Genomic DNA, 24,996 nt, shown 5'->3' on the forward strand with positions numbered 1-24,996 from the left:
CTGTGTTCAGTGAGCCTTCGTCTGCCAGAAGACAAGTAATCACAGTAAGCGTTCTTCTCAGGCCTGCAGTGTCATAACGCCACGAAGCAAATACAAACATACATGCACGAAGCATACATACAAACTTTTTTTTTTTTTTTTTTAAATAAAAGGTAAACTTGAGAAATAACATCCGACAGCATTTTCATGTTTTCTGATCATTTTTATTGAAAACATTATAAAATGTGATACAGCAGCATATTTCAGTTTGCATGAGCTTACACATATTTACATTTACACCGATGTTGAAAATGGCTTTTACAGCAAGTTGTGAATAATCATCAAGGACAATTGCTGCCCCCATGTGGCTGCAGGTGAAACTACACTGAAAAACACGCCAGAGTAGAAAGGTCTTTAAAGTGGAACCAGTTCCAAGCTCCATCCACATCTCATTTATTGGCTGTGTTTCTGAATTCTTAAGTGATTTCAGAGCTGATGTGCAAAGTCATGACTCGGGTTGGGTTTCAGTTTTTTGTTCTTTTCAATGAAAGCATCTCAACAAATGCAAGGCAAAGACAGGGACCCAGTTAATCCTCAGCACGTGTGTGAAATGCTGTGTAAGACAGGAGGGAGTAAACTGAATGTCTGAACTCTTACCAGCTCTGGTACCTTTCACATCTGTGTCTGTATGCAGAAAACATTTCGGACGACATTTAAAGGCTGCGTGAACACAAGAATTAGCCTCACAGAAATGATAAACAACACTGAAGTGTTTGTTTTTCCTACTAAATAAACTGATGTATGAGGAGCAGATTGTGCTGGATTTACATTCACGGTCATTAAGGTATGAACAGCCTAGTTTACAAGAGGACAGTTTGGAGCTCCTCAGATTTAGTCTCGTCACAAAGACAAAATCAGTCACAGAGACCAAAAGAGTAACACACAAAATGCACGACTGATTCTTTGATAGCAAAAAGACCCGAACAAAGACTGGATCGTTTTGAGTGGGTTTAACTCGGTGTGTCTGTTTCGTGACATTTTATGATGACTTACATTATCAATAATATACTGATAGTTTACAGACTCATTGATTTAATCGTAATTCTTAAAATAAAGAAGAAAAATGGGTGTCAGAGTTTCTTTTCTTTTTTTTTTTTTTTTTAAATCGGTCATTTCCAAATTTGGTGTTTTAAAGCCACAAAATCAGAAGTGAAAGACATTTCATCATTATACAAATAAAGAGAGTCAGCACTTTCTCAAAAAGTGTTGAAGGACAATATGGCGGGGGGTGGGGACTTGGAAAAAAAAGAACCTATCAGTCATTTCAATTGTATAATAACTCCGGCTAAACATTTAACAATTTTGGATTCTTTAGGAAAAAGAAATCACTGAGATGACTCCATTTACAGACGGAGAGACATTCAAGAAGCAGAAAAAAAGAAGGTGCTGGAGAAATGATGTGAAGGTGTAAATTCCCTGTTGTGTCATTTAAAAAAAAAAAAAACCTGGATGCTAACGTGGAGGGCCCTGGTGGCTTCGGGACTTTGTAGTAATTCAAAGGATTCTACATGTGGTTTAGCAGCGGGTTGAAAGCTCAGGAGAGTCTGGCTGGCATGTATGGCTTTAGCAAAAATGAAATCAAAGCTTTGGCTTGTTGCATGTGCATAATGGCGGCCCCACAGAGCTGGAAACCTAAACCTTCATTTACCTCCATCTGAAACAGCACCTCCATGTGTACGCTTCTTCTGTTTCAGTCACATGTTAGTGTTCAATCTAAACATTTGGCGTAAAACTGAATCACACCTTTAATTTAAGCTCTCTGAAGTGACTGAATGAGTCCAGCAGCTTTTTTACAGTCGTGCTGAAACTGAGGATTATCTGCTGTGTATGAGTCAAAGTGTCTCCACCAATAGGAGCACAGCTTCCTATCAGAGTGATTGTCATGGAAGTGTTCATCAGAGTGCGGCTCAGCACCTTCATTTATAAAAAAAAAAAAGAAAGAAAGAAAAGGAACTGAAGTATTATCTAGTGCTTGTAATCGATTCATTCCACCGAGAGAAAAAAATAAAACATCTATGAAAAAACTTCCAAACGTTATCCCATCCGTCATGTATAATATCAGCAGTTAAATACCAGCAGCATTTTACATCTGGAGCTTTTTGTAATTTGATTTTTTTTTTTCGACACACAGTCGTCACTGTGTCAGACTGAAGGAAGCGCTCCGTCCTCAGCGCTGCAGGGACACCGAAATAAAAAGCTGACCGTCTCCCACATGTACAAACTTTGTATCATGACCTTTGAACCAAGGCTAAGACAAGAGTGCTATAAACCATCCACGATGCAGAGAAACAAATACACCCCCCCCCCCCATAAAAAAAAAGGAGTTTATTTTGAAGCTAACAATAAAAGAAATGTGTTATTGACTGAGTTCTACTTCTGCATGGCATAGTGTGATCAAACTCCCTGGTTCATACAGAACATAAGTGACCTCTGAAATTCCCTCACTGCTCCAAATACCCTCTGCTTGTCTCACCTGGACTCCTGCGACTGCACGACACAGAAGGAAGCATATTTACAGTGGCAGACATGTTTCTGACCTCTTCTCTTGTTGCACCTTCACGAGCCTCTTTACTTTACATCTCTTTGATTCAGCTTTTTCTTCCCTCGTCGCCCCGGCAACCAAACTAACGTATAAATAACACAAACAATGTATTGACTCCTGTGTATATTTCCCCGAATGTTCATAAAAAATAGAATGAGGTAAATCCCTGTTGTAAGACAATAACTGTACAATGCACTGAATGAAAACTGCCCCTTCTACCCCTCCTCTCCGTTGAATAACTACTTGGTTCATGTAGGCACAATAAAAGTCTACACAGCACGTTCATGTGTCCATCTGTTCGCCTCTAAATGTGCTTCTTCGCTCACCCTCCAGCTGGAAGCTGATTGGACGGTTACGGCTGACCTTCAGGATTTCCTTTGCCGGACTGTCTCGGAGCTGCCGTTCAGTTTGCTCCGCCCAGACGGGGTGGACGTGCTGCCGTTGCCAAGAGGACGCTCTCTGTCTTTGGGGGTTTCCTGTTTGCGTCGGCGGGTTTCTTTGTACCGCAGTGTGATGTCACTGCAAAGAGATTGAAGGAAAATGAAGCATAGAACACATTCTGGGCATTTTGTTTCTCTGCATTCACTTCATGTTCCACATCAGGTTTTTTTTTTTACTTCGAGTTTTTAAAAAGCATTTTAGAAATGATCCTGTTTTTTTTAGGTTTTCTAACTATTACTACTTTAATCCATCATCTTCTGCTTATCAAGGGCCGGGGCGGCGGGGGCAGCCGGCTGAGCAAGTTGCCCCAGCTTCATTTTCCAGCTCCTCCTGGGGGATCCTAAGGCATTCCCAGGCCAGAAGAAGGAATTACATCTTCTTCTGAATAAAACAGTGAGTGGGTGAACTAAAGCAGAGAGTGCTTGAATAATGGGCCAGATTATTCACGAGTAACACAGGAGGGGGACTGAGATTATTTTTTGTTTGCGTGTGATTTTACTCTGTGTAAAAAAAAAGAAGTGAAGTTTGTATTTAACAAATGGAGTTTGTGGTTTCGGAGCAGGTGAGGACTACCTCCAAGAGAAGAAATACAAAAAATGATCCGATGCTCACACGATCCTCTTCTGCACCACTTTCGAAATTTGGAAGCTGTAAAATGTTGTTGAATGCCGATGAAATCGTCGAGGTTACGATGTTTAGAAAAGAAGGTTCCACTCAGATGTAAGAGAGTTTACATGGCATGCTTCAGTGTCCTTGATGCACTGCAGAGTATGAATGGAGAAGGTGCACGGTGAGATATTGGTTAAGATAATGGCTAGGTCAGCAGGAGGAGCTGGCATGCTGACTGGCACAGTGTGTGTGTGTGTGTGTGTGTGTGTGTGTGTGTGTGTGTGTGTGTGTGTGTGTGTGTGTGTGTGTGTGTGTGTGTGTGTGTGTGTGTGTGTGTGTGTGTGTGTGTGTGTGTGTGTGTGTGTGTGTGTGTGTGTGTGTGTGTGTGTGTGTGTGTGTGTGTGTGTGTGTGTGTGTGTGTGTGTGTGTGTGTGTGTGTGTGTGTGTGTGTGTGTGTGTGTGTGTGTGTGTGTGTGTGTGTGTGTGTGTGTGTGTGTGTGTGTGTGTGTGTGTGTGTGTGTGTGTGTGTGTGTGTGTGTGTGTGTGTGTGTGTGTGTGTGTGTGTGTGTGTGTGTGTGTGTGTGTGTGTGTGTGTGTGTGTGTGTGTGTGTGTGTGTGTGTGTGTGTGTGTGTGTGTGTGTGTGTGTGTGTGTGTGTGTGTGTGTGTGTGTGTGTGTGTGTGTGTGTGTGTGTGTGTGTGTGTGTGTGTGTGTGTGTGTGTGTGTGTGTGTGTGTGTGTGTGTGTGTGTGTGTGTGTGTGTGTGTGTGTGTGTGTGTGTGTGTGTGTGTGTGTGTGTGTGTGTGTGTGTGTGTGTGTGTGTGTGTGTGTGTGTGTGTGTGTGTGTGTGTGTGTGTGTGTGTGTGTGTGTGTGTGTGTGTGTGTGTGTGTGTGTGTGTGTGTGTGTGTGTGTGTGTGTGTGTGCTGAGTAAACAATTCCTCCGGGCTACATTCAAAGATCTCCTGACTGTCACCTCTGGAGTGTCAGCACAAGCTGGCTGTTGTCTGTGTTTGTTAAACTGAGAGCAACACTGACGTGAAGGGGAACGCTTCACATAAAGAGACTGAAGGTGCGGCATGCGGGAGGAGGGGACACGTGGAGGGTCTTCGACTGCGGTGACTTAGATCTTCTGAATTTGTCATTGAAAAAAAAATAAAAATACAACAGTGCTGATGTATGGGAGTGGAAAGGGCAGAGCATGTCTCTCCTACACCTACCTCACTGCACAAGGACATTACTGCTGAGCAAGAGAAAGATGGAGTTATGAGGAGGGAAGGAGAAAAGGGACAGGGAGGGAAATGGGAAGAAAAATAGACAAGAAGCTTAGCATGCTGGGGAAACAGGGCTCAACAAGAAGGTGAACCAAACGGAAATATAATGTAGCAAACCACAAACACACATTTAAACAGATTATTGCTATTCAAATTGTGCTTTTGGTTCTGCAAAAAACAAAACAAAAAAACACTTTTCTTTTCTGCTTCTAAAGCAGCAAACGTGTGAGATACAGGTCTGAAGAACCAGAGCAGGAACGCTTGTTTATAGCAATGATTAGCTCAGTCACCACCTGAAGCCTCCTGCTTCACCCAAAATCAAAGAACCAACACTTCCTGACTGATAGATGGTCAACACCGTGTGCACCAAAGTCATTCCTAAATGTCTGAAGGCAAACCCGATGCTAGCCCACCTCCCCAGTTCTTACCGGATAAAGAACCTCCACAGGGTCCAGGTGAAGATGAGAGCGATTCCTAGAAACCAGCACTGCATGACGAAGAAGGGGATGGGCAGCATGATGGTGTTGGGGTCATACTTGACCACGATGAGGAACTCTGTGACCGTGATGGCTGCCACCAGCCACGCCTGCTGCCCCAGCTTCTTGTGGAACTTCCTGAAGGGAGACAAAAATGCGTGACTGGAACCGTCCCATCTTTGACACTTCGCTTCAGAATCGAATCGTGACGAGCGTGCAATCCTTTTCCTGCAGGTGTGAATGTGAGGTTGAGTTTTTTTTGTGTTTTTGTGTTTTTATGTCAAGCTCTGCGATTGACAGAAAGCTTGGAACAGATCCAGACAACCGCCAAGGAACCGAACAGGAGTTGCAGTAAAGATAATGAATGGTCGTCTTTGTATGAAGAAAACCGAAACTCTCCTCTGAGATGACCTTCAAGAAACCATCAAATCATTCGGTTTGCCTTTCCTCCCGGCAACACAGATTTAAAACAAAAATAAATGGAGCAGTGTTTGTGTGTTCGTCATGCAGGCAGAAGTGCTGGCTGTCTGCAGGCGGCTGTAATTAAAGGTTTGTTTTGGCCTAAAACACCACAAGAATGATCTGCACTCAGATTATGTCTCCAAACAAACACACTGTTTTCAATGCTTGAGAATAAAACTCGAAAAAACTTTTTGTTCTTTCTAACTTTTAGAAAAGTCAGCAGCTGTGACACAGTCAGAGAACCATTACAGTTTATGTTTGTTTGCTGCCATGAAAGGGGACGTTCACATGAAAGAAAAAAGCATGTGACCCCCCCCCCCCCCCCCCACACACACGCACAAGTTCACTTTGCAGTGCTGCTACTCACGGGTCGTCCATGAAGTCGTAGATTTCCCTCATGGCCACGCCTCCCACGTTGACGAAGAAGACGAGACGGAGCAGCACCAGGTAATGTTCAGGAGGCATCCACAACACAAACTTCAGGTAGAAGGTGTTCAGCTCTGCCAGGAGGAACTGAGAAGAGACGAGGAGACATTTTAACTGCGCTCTGAAAATACAACCAATCCAAAGAGAACAGGATATAATGTCCCTCTTACCCCGCAAATGATTATTCTCTACATTTAAAATCAGGTGGTGTATTGTGAGTTGTGGTTCATGACAGAAAACATAAAGAGTCTACATTTAAGTCTTTAAAAAAAAAACAAAGAGGATACTTCTTACCATAAAGATGATGCCTAACACAGCAAGCCAGCGGCGGAGGTTTGATGCTGGTTTCCACTCAAACTTCACCCAGCTGTACGGTGTGAACTGGAATGCAATGCGCTTTATCTTCCCTCTAAGAGAGACAGAGTAGAGGGACAGTTGGAAATAAACTTCGCTACCAAAATAAAGTTGGTGCTTCAGGGACTAAAGGGGGGAACACTAGCCCACTTCGACGTTCTCTCAAATTGAACAAAAGTGTAGAAAAAATAACGAGATATTGGAAGAAAAAAAAAAGTGAATACACTAAATCCAGCGTGAATGTTTTCAGTGTTGTATGCAGCCGGGTTTCGAGTCGTACTTGTATGTAGGAATGTTCCACAGGCCCTGCCACTGGTAGGGCTTCATCGATAACCAGGCCAGCGTCTTCATGCCACAGTAGATCCCCAGACCGTTACACACCAACACATCCATGATCCACTGCGGACATAAACATTATATTAACAGAGGATAACAGAGGAGTAATGCTCAGTACGGTCTACAGGATGGAGACCCGATCAGTCTCATACTTCTCCTGCTGCCCAGAATCATCCAACATTTTGTCACAGTTAGAGTTCTTAAAGGTGTGTTTTTAATTCTAAGATATCAAGTGAATCACTACTTTAGTGTTCTATTAGCTCCCTCTTCCTGCTTTCCCTTGTGTTGATTGGACGGCCTCGTTTCATCACTTTCTTGCTCTGGGATCAAAAGCACAAATGAATCAGCTTTTATTCTGCAGCAGCTATCCTCAGGTTCCAACATGCAACCACTTCACTTCCTGTCAGTCACTGCTCTGAGGTGCACCGTTAACAGTGCCTTCTCAGGTTCTTGTCTCATAACTTCCACAGTAAGACGACTTGTTTTTATCAGCCGTTCTGGAAGTGACTCACAAACAAACACAGCGGCAGGCACACGGACTGAGCTGCTGTTTGTTGATGCATAATGAACACCTGTGTAAATCATTCTTTTCTTGTTTTATTCCCTTTCATTTCCTTGCAATGAATTATTCTAACACATAATAAGTTGCAGTTGGTGAGAGTTGGGATTATTCGTGTCATATTTCTCTCGGATTTATTTTTAAATATTATATTTTTGGTGCTTTTTACAGAAAACAAAAGAAGAATGCAGGAATATTTTGACAAAAAAAAAAAAAAAAAAAAAAGTAGGAGCTATGTCCGGTACAATTCTAATAAAATATACAAAGTGCAGCAAGCATAGAAACAATAGTTAGAGTAAGCTGTGTCCCTGTTATGGTTATCAAAATGTGTCCCTCTTTTTGTTGGTCAAACATTCATTTCACTTTTCGGACTCTTTCCTGCTTGTGATGTGTTGGATCATGACTCTGTCTGCACCTTCCACATGGAACATGCTGCAAAAAGACCTGAAAATAACTGATCTCTTAAAATGTCTTTAAGTCCAGGCTGAGAACACTTGAGACGACCTCATCTCTGTGTAACTGTATTTATAACTTTAATGGCTTTAATAATCTAAGGTCTGCAGGACTCCCTTGAAAAAGAGGTTTTTAACCTCTGAGACTTTCCTGGAGAAATAAAGGTTCAATAAAAAATAAAAATGAATCTGTGCTGCACAAACTGCTGCCTTATCTGTAATTTGGTTTGAACTCTACAAAAGCACCAAGCAGAACGACGGCCGACTGTGGAGTCGTCTCATGGCGCCTTTAGTCTGGAGGGAAAAAAGTTGCGCTAGGACACTTTGCAAGACTACAGCCAACGGTACGTTTTGCGCATCGCGAGTGACAATAACTCTCCACGCCAAAGGAGAAACCGGAGGAGGACGGAGAAGAATGCGGATAAACCATTTTGATACGAGAAGATCATTTTCACACCGCGGTCCCTCACCACTCACAATGTCTCAAGTCGTTTACTTGCTTTTTTCACTTCGAATGTTTCTTCTCATCCACTGATTCGCTTAGATGAACAGCCAATCAGAGCGATTCCTTTTACAAACCGACACTGATTCGACATGTCAAACAAGTAGCGACGCAAAAAAACATGGGTGACGATCGCTCACCTGCCGATCATGAGCATAAAACATGATGAAAAAAGATGTGTTCTTCAAATGTCAGTCTCTATCTACCGACCTGGTGTGTGTTACTGTTATTCTCTGCAAAACACTGTCAGCAGAACACTTTCCTAACTGCGTGTTTTAATGTGTGATGTGCGAACATCCTTTTAAAGGGAACTCTTCTGACGATGTCACTCAGAGAACAGCTGTTCCTTCTGAGTGAGAATAAGAGAGGAGCGGTATTATTTATACGTACATGGTCCCACCAGCACTCAGAGAAGTTAGGTAACTGGTGCTCCAGGCTGTATTCCAGGAACTCAAACATGACACTGATTATCATACACATCCACCAATCGCGAATCACCAGAGTCTGAGGAAGAGGAGAGAGCGAGAGGAGAGGGGTGAGTGGGAGGAGGAGAGCGGAGGGGAGTGGGAGGAGGTCAGAGAGATACCACAGAAACAAGCTTCACATTTTTCATAGTCGCAAATGTAACAAGAGGAGGCTGCTTCTGTGAGCAGGCTGACACCGGACCTATCACAGAAAAGATTCATGGAGTTTGAAGGACAGAGGGGTCAGGAGCTGGACCTTGTATTCTCACCGAGTCAAACTGAACTCCCGTGTTTTCAAATGTGTGTCATGTTAAGTCATAGGTCAACACGTTGTTGTCATTCTCTGCATGCCAGTGGATCATCTTTGTCACATGGCCAATTGCCTTCAAGACACAGTGACTGACAGATATTTGTTCATCTAGGTTTGAACAAGCAGGCGTGGGTACAAACTGAAAACGTCACTTGTAACAGTTTAACTTGCTCAACGTGCACGCAGGTTTTGATTGACGCTACCTACCTTGATATACCATCCCAGGAAGTGAGCTGGAACGAAGCCGTCCATCTTGTCCTGGAGAGAAAAAAATCCACATGACGACTTTAGTTGAACTTGTCCTCACATAAATCAGAGAAAGTCTGAAAAACCTGTCCGAACAAACAATTACATGTTCCATCATCAGGCTAAACGTTGAGGTGTGTAAAGAGAAAAAGTGGAAACATACGTACATAGGTGGCCAAACTTGATAGAACACCTGACAGATCTGAAAAATGTTGACCTTTTTATTTTGCCTCCAAAAAATGAAACATGCGGCTGGTTCTGCAGTTTTTATCCACTAAACTTTATTATTTGGTGTGTCCACCTTTTGCAGCGATTCCTTCCAGCCAATGGCTTTCCTTTGAATGTACAACAGATCTGTCCACTTTATTTTCCAACTCACCCCAAATGTACTCGATGGGGTCAAGGACGGACTTTGATTGTGTGACACTGACAGTGAACTAGTTAACAGTTAAAATACCTATGCTCTATAAACCCTCGAATATAACCGTCATAAAGAATTAGGTCACGTTCCCTACGATAAACAAGCTTTTATTGTAGGGCTTTTTTTGGTCACGCGGGGTAAGTTTGAACAACCATCGCCTTCAGCTGTGAGACTCTTGAAAAAGGATTTTTACTAAACAAAGATGAGGGAGATTAAAAGCAGATTGTTTCATGATAAATAATGGCTGTGCTCCTCTTCCCCACAGCTCTTTGTACCAATACAAATCAAATATGTCATTGTCATCATTAAGAGGTTATGAGGACAGTGAGTAGTGGGTCAGGGTCGCTGAACTGAACCAAAGTGTGCTGAGCCTCATGGAGGACACACAAACAGCCACGTAATCGACTGGGACTGATTGGAAACGTCATAGTTTCAATGTTTTACACAGTTTCTTTAACAAACAAATATGTGAATGTGAAATCTGTTTCCTTGACAGTCTGCTCCGTGAGACATGTGAAGAGCGCTGTTTGGATAGACCGGCTGTAATTTAGAGGAGAGTGTGTTTGGAGCCACTGTGGGAGACTGAAATGAGGCCAACAGTAGAGAAGATGGGCGGTGGGTCATGGCAGCGGCAGCAGACCGTCTCCTGAGGGGGGGAGAGGGAGGCTCTGGATCCACTGACGGACTATAATGTGTACCAGACTCAGGCCTCAGGAGGCGGTCTGCACACAGACCCAACAACTGTGTGTTTGAGTGAGAGAGGGAGCGGAGGAGAGAGCGAGACAGAGAGAGAGTGATGAAGATAAAACACTGGTGTTAAGTCAAGATTCTTGTAAACCACAGACACACACACATGACTGCTAAAGCTTCTGCTTTATTTTGGCTCTTGTTCACTTGAGGTCTGCCTTGTACAGTTCTCTCAGTTTTCTTTGAGATCAGGAATCTGTGAGTACAGATGCGGCTGGAATAAGAATATATTTACCCAGATGTTGTGGAAGGGGTCGGTGGTGTTTCCTGGGTCGTACATGAGGCAGTTTCCTCCATAGTCGCGCTCAGGAAGGGCAACTCCAAGCTTTGGGTCAATGTACTTCATGAACTGTCGGCCATCATGGACAGTCTACAAGAGTTTAGAAGAGAGATATAAAGAATGTTAGGACTTATTTTCAGCCCTGAAACTTTGCTTTAATGAGGAGCCGTCAAGAAATGGAGCCGTGTACGTCACAAAGTCCCTTTTTTTATCACTGATTTTTAGAGAAAACAACATATCTGGAGGATTGAAATTCTTGGAATCCGTTTATTTTCTTCTTCATTGACTTGTCCATCTCAGTGTCCACATCACAGGAAACAGTGAAGGCCTCACAAAGCTACATGTGTATTCTTACATAAGTAAAGCAGATTGACGGCTTCAGAGGTTTAACGTCCCTGAACAATGTCCAGGCCTGATTAAAAGAAGTCGGCCAAGCCGTACAGTATTGCTACAGTATTTTAAAGGCTCTGGCTCAGAATCCGACACTTTGATTAAACTTGCAGAGAGCAAAGAGGCTCCAGATGTACAGGGAGAGAGGATTGGACAGTCTGAACTCTGACAAAGAAATCCCACATTTTGGCGGCTGTTTGGGGCTGGTTTGATGCATTCAAGTGGAGCTACTGTACTTTGCTGTGATTTGTGAATATGAATAAAGAAAAATTATGTTTTTATCTGGCCGATATCGGACTGACGACGGCGATAACGAATACTGAATTTAGGGAGAGAAAAAAAATTGGATACCGATATATCGGCTGATATCATTCTTAATTATATCTTCAGTCTTTATCAGATATACAGAATTATTGTGTCCATTAAATGCATTTGTCAAACACTTAGACTATGCTTGCTTATAATCCATGTCGTGCCTCCTACTGGTGACACGGAATTGCTGAATATCGAAGTTAAATTAAGCTGATAGTTATATAATATGCTAATATCAGCTGATATTATCGGCTGGCTGAGTAATCGGTCAGTTTTTTAATAGTTAAAGTTCTGAAACTACAGTAAACACTTCACAAAGACGAGCATGGGGTGTAAGTGTTCCAGCCCATCAAGGCTTCAATGTCATCAACAAACCAACCTGGAAGAGAATAAATATCAGGAACAGCTCGTAGACGACGGTGACACACAGCCAGAATCTCCAGTAAGCTACAAGGAGAGGGAGAGAGGGAGTGATGGTGAGATGAGAAGAAAACGCCACAAAAGGATGCATTTAGAAAGTGCGACTGTCACCTCAAAAAAAGAAAGAAAAGAAAACAGGACACTGAGCGATAAATAAGACAAAATGTTTAGTCGTGCTGCAATTTCAAAGAAGCAAATCAAAGAGCATTTCACTTTTTACAACACGGTGATATTTTAATCTCCTTTTATCTGTGCTGCTTCTTTCACTCAAAACATTTGTCAGTCGACGTTTTGGATCTAATTAATTCAGAAATCAGATATTTGAGTGTGTTATTCATTACCGAGTGCAGAAGTCAGAAAGTGATTGTAAAAAAAAAAAAAAAAAAATGACTGGCTCCATTCGAGCTTCATCAGTAGGTTGATTGACAGTGTGGTAAAAACCCTAAAGCTCTTGTACAGACCCTGCTAATGAAGGATTTAATTAGCTCGAAATGTGCCTATCATTTTTTGTGTGAATTGATTTGCAGAACCTGATTTTCCTGTCACACTCTGAGCTGGAGATCCATGGGGAGCTTTGCAGGTTGTAACTCAAAGTCCCTCTGGGTCTTTTCCCAGGATACAGATGTTTGATGCAACACTTATAAAAAAAAAACAAAAAAAACAAACATCTGAACCTACTTGGCTGGCTCAGCAGGACAGGGAGTGTGACGCAGACTCGTAACACACGGACAAGAACGGCGGCCAAATACTCTTGTCCCGCAACTTTACGCCTTCAACACGACATCATTATTTTATTTATTCTTATTTGTTCTTTTATTCTTTATTTTCCCTCTGGATCAATAATCTATCTATCTATCTATCTATCTATCTATCTATCTATCTATCTATATCTTGATCCTTTTTGGGGTTGGGAGAATAAGTATGACCTAGTAAGGTGGACCATTTTTCTTTTTTTCCCTTCAGCTCTCCTTTAATCCAACCAGCTAACTACTCAGATATATAAGCTCCACAGTTACACTTTATATGATACAATACGCTTCATTAAACTCTTTAGAAAAGGTTTGGCCTCGACTCAGGAGCTCCACTCCTCCACAGTGGCATCAATTCCCCAGCAGAGAAGCACATACCAGTGGCAACCACACCTACCAGAACATTCCAAATGAGTATATCTGTCTCCATGACAAGAACCTCTGAGCAATTAGAAAGGCCCTGAGATAATGCTGTCCATGCAGTGATGTCGAGTGTTGAGTGACTGCACTAATGAATGAACGTACATGTGGCTTCAGGACTTTGGATTGGCAGCTTTGTTAGCAGAAATGAGACGAGGAACACAGTGCAGCTCAGTGATCAGAGGGAGTGCTTCACGTGTTTGCAGGGAGTGTATTATGTCCATGGTTTCTTCTTCATGTCTGTTCATGTCTGTTCACTGCAGTTCTGCCGACATATTATTTTATAAGACCAGGAGAGGCTTCCGCACGTGACAGAGATGTTCACTCTGTTTGTTTGCGTTTCGTTTATTCTCTCAGGGACGTGATCATCATGACAGGAAGAAAGCTGACCCACTTTCCCCTTTTAAATGTGAACACTGCGTTTAGCTTTAATATCTGTGTATTGATCAGCAGCACTCAAGAGTCCACACAAGCTTCTCAAATGTAGAAATGGATCAAATTAGTGGTAACTGCTCTCAGGTAGTCGTACCTCTCGATGGGGGAAACAGAGGGAAAGACAATCAATGAATGGGCAATTATAATTACGTCCACCGAGCGGGTTTTTTCAGTTGTCTTCAACAAGAATGAAGTGTGTCGAGAAGGCACAGCCTCTTTTTAACACTTGAAAAAGACTGTCGAGTTTGAACAGAAAGCTCTGTACAGAATGAAAAGGATTGCATGAAGGGAGGAAAAGCAGGTTTATTAAGACGCGTATGGTTTTTGATGACTGAGTGATTCTTACCTGGGTGTGGTCTGGTGAAAGGTCCATCTTTGGCTTGAGTAACACCGAAACAGAGGAACACCAGGATGCTTGCCACAATCCCCCTATAAAAAAAAAAAAAAGAAAAAAAAAAGAAAAAAAAGATCATGCAGGGATTAATTTCATCCTTCCTTTCAGCCGCCTGAAATCATTAAAAGCTCCTTTGAAAAACACACGCATGATGTGAGTGGTGTAAATATAGATACAGAGAGCAGCGTGACGTGACCTAACATCAATCTGGAGGAGAACCTCCGCAGCTGACCATTATTATTATTATTGTTATTATTGACCCTGTGATGAGGAGAAGGCCTCTGAAGCGGCTGAGCTGACGTGCTGCCTTTAATCTCGGCTGTGTCGACATGGGAAAAAGCGCTGCTCTTAACTTCTCCATGAACAGAAGGTTTAGCAACTGGACACACAATTGGATTTCAGCGTGTGCCTGCCAACTAAGTGTCGGAGCATAAAGTGCGTGGTTGAGTAACTGACTGTGTGTGTGTGTGTGTGTGTGTGACACTCTGAAAACAGGAGTGTGTGTGTACTGCTGTGATACCAACCAACTCGTCAAAAGGATGATGTTTTAAAAGGAGTGAGGGGATAAGTGTATCCATTAGTGGGTGAATGCATACATCAGTGAGGGGTGTGTGTGTGTGTGTGTGTGTGTGTGTGTGTGTGTGTGTGTGTGTGTGTGTGTGTGTGTGTGTGTGTGTGTGTGTGTGTGTGTGTGTGTGTGTGTGTGTGTGTGTGTGTGTGTGTGTGTGTGTGTGTGTGTGTGTGTCCTCTGCTGCCAGGAAGAAGCTCTGGGGTCTTTATCCTGACGAGCCAGACTTCGCTGACTAAAGCAAATCCTGTTAAGAACCGTCTCTTAATCCCACGCAAACACAACCTCCAATCTCACGCACGCACACATGCACGCACGAGTTCTTAAAAAGAAACTGTTTTATTACCATCAGACCTGAAATGAGCAGCTCACATATTCCATTTTAAACAAGCTCTCACTGTGTGTTTTTTTAATATGCATCAGAGTCCTGAGTTTGTAGAATACAGAGCTCTAATTCAATAATCAGACATCTGTGAAGCACATATCAACTCCTGACTGACAGGAAGACGCAGAGTCAGAAAGAGAATCCCACTCAATCCTAAATAAACAGGCATCATATTCTGTTGAGATGGGCTTTATGAGCAGCACTCACTCAGAGAAGCACGAGCGCAGTGCAAGACTGCTCAAAGTAGCTGATGTCGTTCTTCTGTGCTTCACCACAGACGGATGCAGAACTGCTTTGAAAATTGCTGAATTCAGTACATTTACTCAACTTTTCACACGCACTGCCTCTTTAGAGACAAAAGGGACCAGACATCATTTGGTTTGATAAAACAATGCTCTGCAGGATCAGGAGCAGCAGCCATAAACAAAACAATCCACAGCCTCCCCTCTGACCTGACAGTATACACAATGACAGAGTATTAACAGCATACAAAAATCCACCAGGAATGTAAACATGGGCGGTGACATGTAGAGCCTGACAGCGTACCTGACACCAAGTATTGTAACAGTTTTAAAAGGTGGAAAATAAATCAGACTGGTTACTGATTTAGCTGCAGACTCACCACCGCCTGCTTGGCTCCGACCCTCTGATTCACGAGCTGCAGAAAGTGCTGAGAGTAAACTTTGAAGACTCTTTAACATGTACAGCTGTTACACTTTCAACCATTCATGTTGCATTACTTTTAATAACTCCACTGTACGTGAAGCGGCAATACACATGAAGTATGACATCATCCAATCAGGACTTGCTATACAGGCAGATACTCAGTATCTTCAGTCAGATGGTTTTCCAGGATCAGCTGTGAGGTCTTGATAGACATGATGTTTGAAGAAGGCTCAAGATGAATGGCAGTGGGAAAAGGACGTCACTACATTTGAAACAAATAAATCTGACCTGAACCTTTATACTGTGGCCTGTGTGACATCACGTCACGTGGTGTTAAAGGTGAGACTACAATCTGTGAATGACTGGCTTGTTTTGTCTGATCATGGCTAAGTGACACGACTCTTTAGAGTCTGACTAATACACACATTAAGTGCTTAACTTCCACTGATAGGTTATTGATTCATGATGTGCTCGCTGCACGGTTCAAGATTAAAGGCACTATCGGATTAACCCTGCTATGAACAGTCCCTGATGACTTATAAAAAGACGTTTCCTCCGTGGTTGAAAGGAAACAGGAAGTGACGTGTGCAGGCGTCTGACCTCTTGGTGTTGAAGGCCGTGTCCTGGGGTGTCTCTTCCAGCAGCGTGACGTAGACCAGAGCACAGGTCAGGATAAAGAGCACTGTCACAGTATGGGCTCGCCTGCAGAGAATGAGGGAGAGAGAGAGATTAATAACAGTCCTGAAGAGGAAACTAAAAGAAGTGAACACACCACTGAATTGGGAGGTTGATTAAGGAGAAGGTGGAGAGAGGAGAACTGCGTGGTGGCTCGTGAAACAAACATCTTCAGACAAGCTTTTAACCCTTGTGGTTGTTACTGAATATCTTTGTATCTGATAATTGAATGTTAATATAAAGCAGGAAGCTGAGAGGAGATAAAAGGCTTGACTTGAATAACTAACAGATAACTGATGGGAAACTGGAGTTCAGGAGCAGGGAACAGTTTAAAAATGGCTCGCAACAAACGAAACAAACACAGGGGGTTTACATTTGATGAGTAACTTCCACATATTCATAGAAGCGCTCAGGTTCGCTCCAGTACCCATTTATTGGCGTTTCCACTGTCAAAAGCTGGGAAATGAATTTTTGGTTACCCTCCAGTTGGTGGGCTAAGCGTACTGATCCCACCCTAAAAGGTTCACTCGTTTACTGTGTCCATTCCTTCTTCTTCATTGAACTTCATTAATAGCGGTCTACACTGAGTTGGGCTGCTATGATGTCACACTATTTCATAGCTGACGCGGCGATGAGAATCAGAATCGTATCTTATTGCCAAAGAACATTTTACATATACATGGAATTTGTCTTGGTGTGGAGGTGCTAAAAAACAGTTAGCATGGGAAATAAGGCTAAAATAGCAAGTACTTAAATAAAACATTAGAAGCAATGACCAATGTGTTCAAATAGAATCTAAAAAAATCACAAATATATAAAAAGAAAAAAGGAAAAACAAAAACGGTGCATGGAAGAAAATGTATTTAAAGTCCAGTGAGCGTTAATGTAACGCATAAAGAAAAAAAAATCTCCATCTGGCTTACCAAAGAAAGGAAGGGATTGTTGTGGAAACACAAGCAAGATCAGAGTTTACCAAACTGAACTGAACCAAAGCAGCCCGCATGGTGGAAACGGCCTTTACAGACTCAGGCTTCTGTATCTGTTTGTCTGATACCAACATGACTGTGAAACCCCTCTGTTAATGTGTGTATACCTTTGTGGACTTAAGTTAGAAGGACATGATAATGACCAAATCTGTCCTATCACCTAGCAACAGACAGCACACCTTGGCCTCTGTCGTGTAATGGTGACATACTCTAATGGTTCAGATATACGTCCACGCTATCTGTGGACTTTATCGTAACTTAAAGAGCAAAGTTTAACCACCTTCAGACTGACACAATAATAACATGCAGTATTCACCGAACCATCCCTCCAACCTCCAATCAGAAAGAGGGAAACGGATTAAGTCCTCCAATCGTATTTGGGAGGTTTTCAAGGACATCACTGTGAGAACCACACTGTGTTCATCGTCTTCTTCTGTCTTGATGTCCTTCCTGTCAACATTTGGCACCGATGGCTCCATTAATTGTGTCACACGAGTCCGGACGACCATTATATTGCTGTATGACTTTTTTTTGCCTTACATTTGTTTGTTTTTTTACAATTTAATTTCCCAACAAAACTTTTTTCTAGTTGCTTGTATCATGTTTCTTTAATCCACAAAGACAGTTTACTCAGTGTGCCCGTTTGTGGAGTTAAGTGTGTTAAACATTAAAGGGTGTGACTTTAGGCTGTGGGGAAACATTGGCTGTTTAAACCATTTTCTGGACAAAACAACCATCCAGTGAACAGAGACAACAGACAGACAACACGTACATCCAAATCAGAAATAACAATAAACTGGAGCCATAGAGTTACCAATACTCTGGATTACCTCAGGCAACGCGTGGGATTGGGTTCAGGATTGATTTCTGCACTTTTAAAAAGCTTTGACCTTTTTGTCCATGTTGTGTTTGTTTTGACTGGGGGGGGGGGGGGGGGGGGGGGTTTCAAACAGCCCAGTGAGCTGCAGGTAAAACCAGCAGCCTGCAGAGTGAGGGATCTCTCACACTCACTGGTAAGTAAATAAACTTCATTGTAGCTTGTTCAGTACATATAAAAGGACCGATGTGATGTTTGACAGCTGGGGAATAAACACGCCTGTGCTCTCCTGAGGACAGACGAGCTCTGTGACTTCTGCATGACAGAGTTTCTCTCCACAGTGGGAAGGAAGTCATGGAGTTGCTTCAGAACAAATACATGTTTCATATTTGATGACATTAAGGAAACAGTAGGCCGTATGGTGTGGCTCTTTTAAAACGTTTTGGAAGAGCAAACAAGATCGCTGCCATGCAGGCATTACGTTTCTCAGTAGCAACACAAACACGCAACAGGAATCACTTTGTCCTCACAGATAAAACAACAGCAGTCTTACTGTTGGAGGGAAGGGGAGCTAAGGTTCAAAAATGTATTATTTGTAATCAGGCCGCAGCTGTCTTCTGACAAACTGAAGAACGTCACGTCAACCCAGCAGCCCTTTTTGGCTCACAGTCTGAGTCACAGAGCTGGTGAGCCAGGTGTCATAAGCATGTTCCCTCCACGCTCGAGCTTCTTATCCAACCTGTTTGGCAGGAGACACAGGGGAGGGCCTGGCTTCTCTCCTGCCTGACAACCACGCACTAAACACCAGGAGAGGAAAGATACAACGGAAACACCAACCTTTAGTACTGGAGCACATATCCAACACTTCTATTGAACATCCACATGAAGAAAGAAAAGAACCTGTTAACTATCAAAGCATGTGCGGGAACATCCTGTCCTGAGGCTGAAACAGGGCTGCAGGGGGAAACAACAACAAACTCTTTTGGACCCGACTGAGCTAAAAAGATGTGAATGGATTAAAACCAACATGTTTTATTGTCTTTGTTTGAGCACAGAAGACTCCATGCTGTCTGGATGTGAAGAGTAAGAGGTTAACAGGCCTTGTGACACTGAGAAAACAACTCAAACGGTTATAAACTCAATGTTCCTCCGAGTGCTGTTCCCACCCTGAATAAAAGAGTTCTTGTCTTAAAAAGACGTTTTGAAATAAAACTTTTTCCAAGATATTTTTAGAAAATCTAAAAGCTTTGTCAGAAGTGTCCTGGAGCTGAAGTGAGTGGGCAGTAATGCTATTTAAGGGAAAACCAAATGTGGTGTGCCGGCACAATGTCTGCTGGATCAGACTGTGCTCTAGATCTGAGCTTTTCCGCTTTTAACAGAGAAAAACACTTCTTCCCCAATGTGAGTTTGGGCTATTAAGGCACGCTGCTTGACACACAGTTACCCTTCTGAACGGCCAAAGGAAGCAGCCATCAACAACAGACAGATCTTTGGTGTATCGCCTGAACACACTACAGTCAGTGTGCTTCTGTACAGGCTGATAACAAGTCTGCTAGTTAGAGCTAGGGATGCATTGTATACATATTCCCTACTGAATTAAAATAGAAATACAAGATAACATGTTGTCTGGTATGCACCTGGTAATGCGTTAGAAAAAGAGCCTGAAGGGAAAAAGAAGACAACATGACTTTGAACGCACAGTATGTAAAATGCACTGCTGGGTGGCTCTCAATCAAAACACTAACAAAAGATGATGTCAAGGTGCACAGGGAATCATGGGAGTGATTCTCTCTGCTACCCTTCTCACCCCCAGTTTAAACATTAGAAACTTTTTTTTAATCTCATCAGGATACTTTAAGCTCAGGGCACTATGAAAAAGAAAACTGGCTGCAGGTCTGCAAGTTGACCACAAGGTAAAGGAAAACAGCACATCAGTATTCTATCAGATGGTAACAAACCTGGAGTAGCTAAGCAACCACTGGGAGGACGAATTCTTGAACGAAAATGCAACATGCTCAAACAGAGTAAGTAAATGCAATTTGTGATAACGTCGTTCAGTACTGGGACGATCTGACATGAACATGCACAATAACTATAACCTTAAGTTCTTATGCTAACTTTGTTATCATCATGTTTTAAAAGTCTTTAGTTGTTATTGTATTTCAGTGTTTTATATCGTGTTATCAGGGATGATCAAATCACAAGAATAAAAAAATGCCGCCATTGAGCGAAGCTGGTCATTTGGATTTGAGAACCATAACTGATTTAAGTTTACAGTTTCACTGCATCGGCCGTGTGTACTTAGACATGCATGGCTTAATCTTTGAAACATGCATATGCTACTGGCAGGATCAACCAGGTAGCCAGACTAAGCTAGCTGAAGACTGAAGTTCTCAGCATTGAAACTTTTTAGGTAGTTAGAGAGCGTTTTACAGTGTGTGCAACAAGCGGAAACAAATACAGATTAACACAACAACGCTGCATTGATCCCTACTTCCATCCACAGTTCACAAGTCATGATCCAACTTTGAGGCTGTGGTTTGTAGTGCTGCTTGAAATGTCTCTGCTGCAAGCTTTTATCCTCATCCATGTGAATGGAGTGGACAAATATTTACACGTCTAAAAACCCTCTGCACAGGACGCAGCCTACTGTCAGAACTTGAATAATCAAAAAGGTATCTGAGCCTCTCTGTTTCAGTTAATACTTCGAGTATAACATCAGGAGGAGACCAGTGTGCCAAGGTCGTAACACAGTAATGAGAAACTCTCATTAAAAAGGTGTCTCTCTGGGAAGAGCAGGCTCCTCTGCTGTCTAAGGTATCCTTTGTGCCCCCTCACCTTCAGACTCAGAGCAGAGATGTACTTAGCCTGAACGCTCATATAGCAGCTGTATAGGAAACATGGCTGCAGAGGAGAATGTCACTATTCCAGCCTTTCCTCTTGCCCACACTTTAATCACAACACGTGCAATCCTGCACATGGTAACATGCTCTGTCAGACTCTGTGATGTTGAGTCAGTGGGATCATACATAACTCACTGCTGCAGTTCACTGCATGGACACAATATCTCTGTTGACCTCAAGTGTGTCATGTAACTCTGTGCTGAAGGTGCAGCCGGCGATATTAGCAATTGTGCTCTCAAAAATAACCTCTATCTGCACTGTAATCATCCATCGAAGCTGAGGAGACAATCGCAGAACACTTTAAAAAGCGATCCAAGGCGAATAAATGCCTAAAGATTTGGAACAATGTCAGACTATTGGTAAGGCATAAAATGCTAGTCACAGTGGTCTGTCTTTCAGTTCACCTTGACAGCTATAATATAATCCTGCAGTCATGAAAAACAGGATTTTTTTTCTGCAGTGATTTTTAAGTATTTTCTTAAAGTAAAAAAACAGAACCTCCACATCAGAGACTGCAGCATACACTGTGACTTTGCACTGTTGACATTGCCATAAAGCACTCACCAGAAAAAGGTGTTGGTCCCGTCGTCGTACACTTCGCTCTCCGAGTTTTTCCAGTGCAGGCTCTCCCTGGAGGTCTGCTTCATCACACTAGCTTTAGTGTGGCTGCTTGGATCCGGACTGCCGGACTCGACTGAGCCGTTCTTGACCTGCTCGGATGCGGCTGTGGCGTACTTGCCTGTGATCGCGGCCACGCTGCTTTTCTTCGAATCGGACTTGGTCATGGCTTTACCGACAATCCGCCCCCACCTTTCTTAACCCTGATCCTGATCGGTGTGGTTTATCCTCTGGGCTTTGCTCATCCGCGTCAGCCCCACCCAAGTAACCGTCTGCATCCTGGGGTGGTCGGGGGGAAATGAGCTGGAGTTAAGACGTTATGAGGGAAGGGGAGAATAACCAGAAAATCACGTCCTGCTGTGGCTTTAGCTGCTGACAGCACCGCCCAGTAATGCAAAGGGCATTTCAGACATAAACTGTATATAAAGATGTGTTAGCAATGACTTCTTCTCTGTCTCCACCTTTATTTTAAGACAACAAAACAACTGTGATGTCTCCTCTTTGTGACATGTAACCACTGCACGACTCTCAGGTGATAAACACTGCCAAGCCTTGATGTAAGACAGATTGGCTAACTACATTAGCTATTTGTAGCTTTCTATTTTCTGACTATTTGACCTTGCTAACCAGGCTGAGTTAAGTGACAAGCTCTGCTAACAATGAACCGAGGTTAAATAATCCAAACTAGATCCCCCCGTGCTTTAACGTAAATCTATTGGACATACTGCTTTGCCTTAACTCTGAGGTTAGATAACATTACTTACCAGTTGTAATTTGTGGGGTGAATGTAAAATGTTAGTGGCTGAAGTCCGGATGAGTTCAGGGCATGCTAACGTCAAGCTACATCAAGAGAAACGTTTGCAACCGTTTTTTTTTAGCTAAAACTAGCAGAGAATAAAACCCATCGCATGTTAACTGTGTCTCACTCCGCCAGTTCACTTTCTGTCTTCACTGTAGCAACACAAAGAAAAAACCCCGCTTCAAACCATAAAGACTGTGAAGCAGGCGACATCCACACACTCAAATCACATGGACAGTGTGTTTGTTACCTAGCTACCAACACCCATACCACATCCGGTCTGTGCTCTTCACATTAAAAGACACCGATTGAGTCATTGAACATAATCTTATATTATGTGAGTTGGACGAAGTGGAAACCCAGACTCGTCGCCAGACCTTAGTCTTAGGGGGGCATATAAAATGCATGGGGGGCATCCGTTTCACCAATCAAACAGAGCCAGGCAGTCACATGACCTCATACAAACTCGCAGTCTCGCTCAGACCATAGTGACATGGCAGCCATCTTGGGTCAGGCAGCTGGCCCCGCTCAGTATATTGTTAATGGTAATATTTAAATAACTATTTAAATAACCCTAACTCGCTCAATTTTCAACTGATTTTCAAACGGATTGATGTTAAATATCCACGAAACACCCGTACCTTAATATCCAAAACTTGATCGGTATGGTCAGAGATGTATATTCCTGCATACTCAATGCATTTTAACCGTGATCTTTCATAAATATTAAATGGATAGCTAAAGAATTGTCTACACACGCAAGGCATTTATTTTAAATCATTATTTATAACATTTTATTGTCCCATGTATGTTACATTAGTAACCTCTAGTATAATTATAACTAAATACATAACAGTGAAATATAGCCTCTGTATTTATTTGGATATAAACGTCAGTATTGCGTTACCGCTGGGTGGAGCAGAGAAGGAACAGCATTTACTTCCAATAACTTTAATGAAATAAAACAATTCACAGATATATTAAATAATGTACAATCCATTAGCTTTTTTCAGTATCCAACCACACCATGTCCACGTTCTCCTGCCGACTCCCTAAAGTAAACAAACGAAAATTCCAATAATAAAATGTAAATAACAGGTAACAATGCGCACATACACCCGTAATTAATTATTTAGCCTGACACTTACTGCATTGTATATTCTTCAGGACCATTATTATAAAAACGTCATTGGTTTCGTATTAGTCGATAAATTAAACGTGATTGTTGTCTCAGCCGTGATAATTTGCAAAAAATAGACTGGACACAACTATATCTCACAATGAAGTTGTTTTTCAAAAACAAAAGCGGCAATTTCAACATGTACAAACATCATATGTAACACCTACGTATAATACGGTTTGTAATAAAGCAAACCGTTTGTAAATCCGTCAATATTTCATGGAGTTAGGAGTATTTTTGTTAAAGCTTATCACTCACCTTATGTCTGCTCCCATAAAGCGCAGCTCGTCGGCTGCCTGACCCAAGATGGCTGCCTGACCCAAGATGGCCGCCATCTCGCTGCGCCGGAGAATCCCGCATGAGTTAACTAGTGTTTTTTATATCTATGGCTGAGACAACAATCAAGTTTAATTTATCGATTAATACGAAACCAATAGCCTTTTCATACAACCTTATCGATGTCTGTCTGGCTGTCTCTGTGGATGTTGTTGTATTTATTAGCTCTGTCTAACTTGGCTTAGAGGCTCCCATAAATATAAATGAACTCACATACCTCTGGACATTAAATTAGTTAACTAGTAACACCAATAACTAAATAACATAACAGAAATATTAAAACGCAGCGCGTTACAACAGCTTGCCTATAGGCTACGTGCCGCATCACTTGCCATGTAGGCTACAACGCATACTGTAGTAGGCTTTAGGCTAGCTATGCCTATTTATTTTTGGCATATTTTTCCACTTGTAGCCGACTTTAAGCCATGTGATAATTAATTTATGCATGTTTTTTTCTGTATTTCCCGCTGTCGCTGGTAAATATTTAAAATTACGACAGGAATTCATTTTGAGGACCAGCTGGTCGGTGTTGACGGACGAGGTTGCACGTAGCCTTAACAGATCGGACACGCAACTCACGCCGATCTTTTCTGACGCTGGTTGCTAGGGACGCAGGTAACTAGGGAAGGTAAACAACTTCTCGACTCGTCTCATTGGTCTGCTGTGAAAAAAGGCGCACATCATCATTTTCCCTTTTCGTCTGTCAGTTGAAAAAAAGAAGTTACAGTAAGTGAGAACACGGCCTTACATCTTAATGTCTTTTTGTGTCGGACATTTCTGTACAAGTAATAGTAGCCTATTGGACAAGAAATGCAGACTTTGTGTTTAAGCTCTTTGAAATGTTGTTGCCAGGTGTTTAGTTATAAACGTTTACACTTGCTGTAGGAGCCGCAAATGTAAATTGGTCGTGTGTTTGGTTTAATGGTTTGTTTACCTATTTGTTTATTGTTTGCGAGCTTACTGTTTTTGGTGGTGGGTGTGTTTACCGGGAATCATTGTGGTGATTG

The 24,996-nt window shown here is 42.4% G+C and overlaps 2 protein-coding genes across 5 annotated transcripts in view; one reads left to right on the forward strand and one right to left on the reverse strand.

Annotated features, from left to right (window-relative positions):
• Positions 1 to 181: 181 nt before the first annotated feature.
• Positions 182 to 22,765, reverse strand: ptdss2 (phosphatidylserine synthase 2). The gene is made up of 13 exons (XM_079346110.1): positions 22,439 to 22,765; positions 21,621 to 21,953; positions 16,276 to 16,377; positions 14,009 to 14,091; positions 12,018 to 12,085; positions 10,892 to 11,026; positions 9,450 to 9,500; positions 8,859 to 8,972; positions 6,900 to 7,018; positions 6,560 to 6,674; positions 6,207 to 6,352; positions 5,330 to 5,515; positions 182 to 3,100 (listed from the first exon to the last, which is right to left on the reverse strand). Exons 2-13 carry the CDS (start codon positions 21,839 to 21,841, stop codon positions 2,947 to 2,949), a joined length of 1,494 nt encoding a protein of 497 aa, XP_079202236.1. The 5' UTR covers positions 21,842 to 21,953; positions 22,439 to 22,765; the 3' UTR covers positions 182 to 2,946.
• Positions 22,766 to 24,571: 1,806 nt separating this feature from the next.
• LOC306825499 (excitatory amino acid transporter 3-like) overlaps positions 24,572 to 24,996 on the forward strand; it is a 213,831-nt gene continuing 213,406 nt past the window's right edge. For 3 of the 4 annotated variants that reach the window (XR_013779274.1, XM_079346282.1, XM_079346283.1), the window contains exon 1: positions 24,572 to 24,715. The gene's annotated coding sequence lies outside the window, so the exon portion shown is untranslated. The remainder of the gene's footprint in view (positions 24,716 to 24,996) is intronic. The other variant, XM_079346284.1, reaches the window with a different exon arrangement.

Source organism: Symphodus melops (genome assembly GCF_947650265.1).
Source record: "Symphodus melops genome assembly, chromosome: 6".
In the NCBI taxonomy this organism is placed as follows: domain Eukaryota; kingdom Metazoa; phylum Chordata; class Actinopteri; order Labriformes; family Labridae; genus Symphodus; species Symphodus melops.

What these genes read in the sequence shown, in the direction of transcription:
- ptdss2 (XM_079346110.1), bottom strand. Translation starts at nt 21,841, where the DNA reads ATGACCAAGTCCGATTCGAAGAAAAGCAGCGTGGCCGCGATCACAGGC. An exon ending in CTGAGTGCTGGTGGGACCAT is followed by an intron (nt 7,019 to 8,858) that starts GTACGTATAAAT and finishes TTATGTCCGCAG; the next exon opens with TGGATCATGGATGTGTTGGT. An exon ending in TACGACTTCATGGACGACCC is followed by an intron (nt 5,516 to 6,206) that starts GTGAGTAGCAGC and finishes GTCTCCCTTCAG; the next exon opens with GAAGTTCCACAAGAAGCTGG.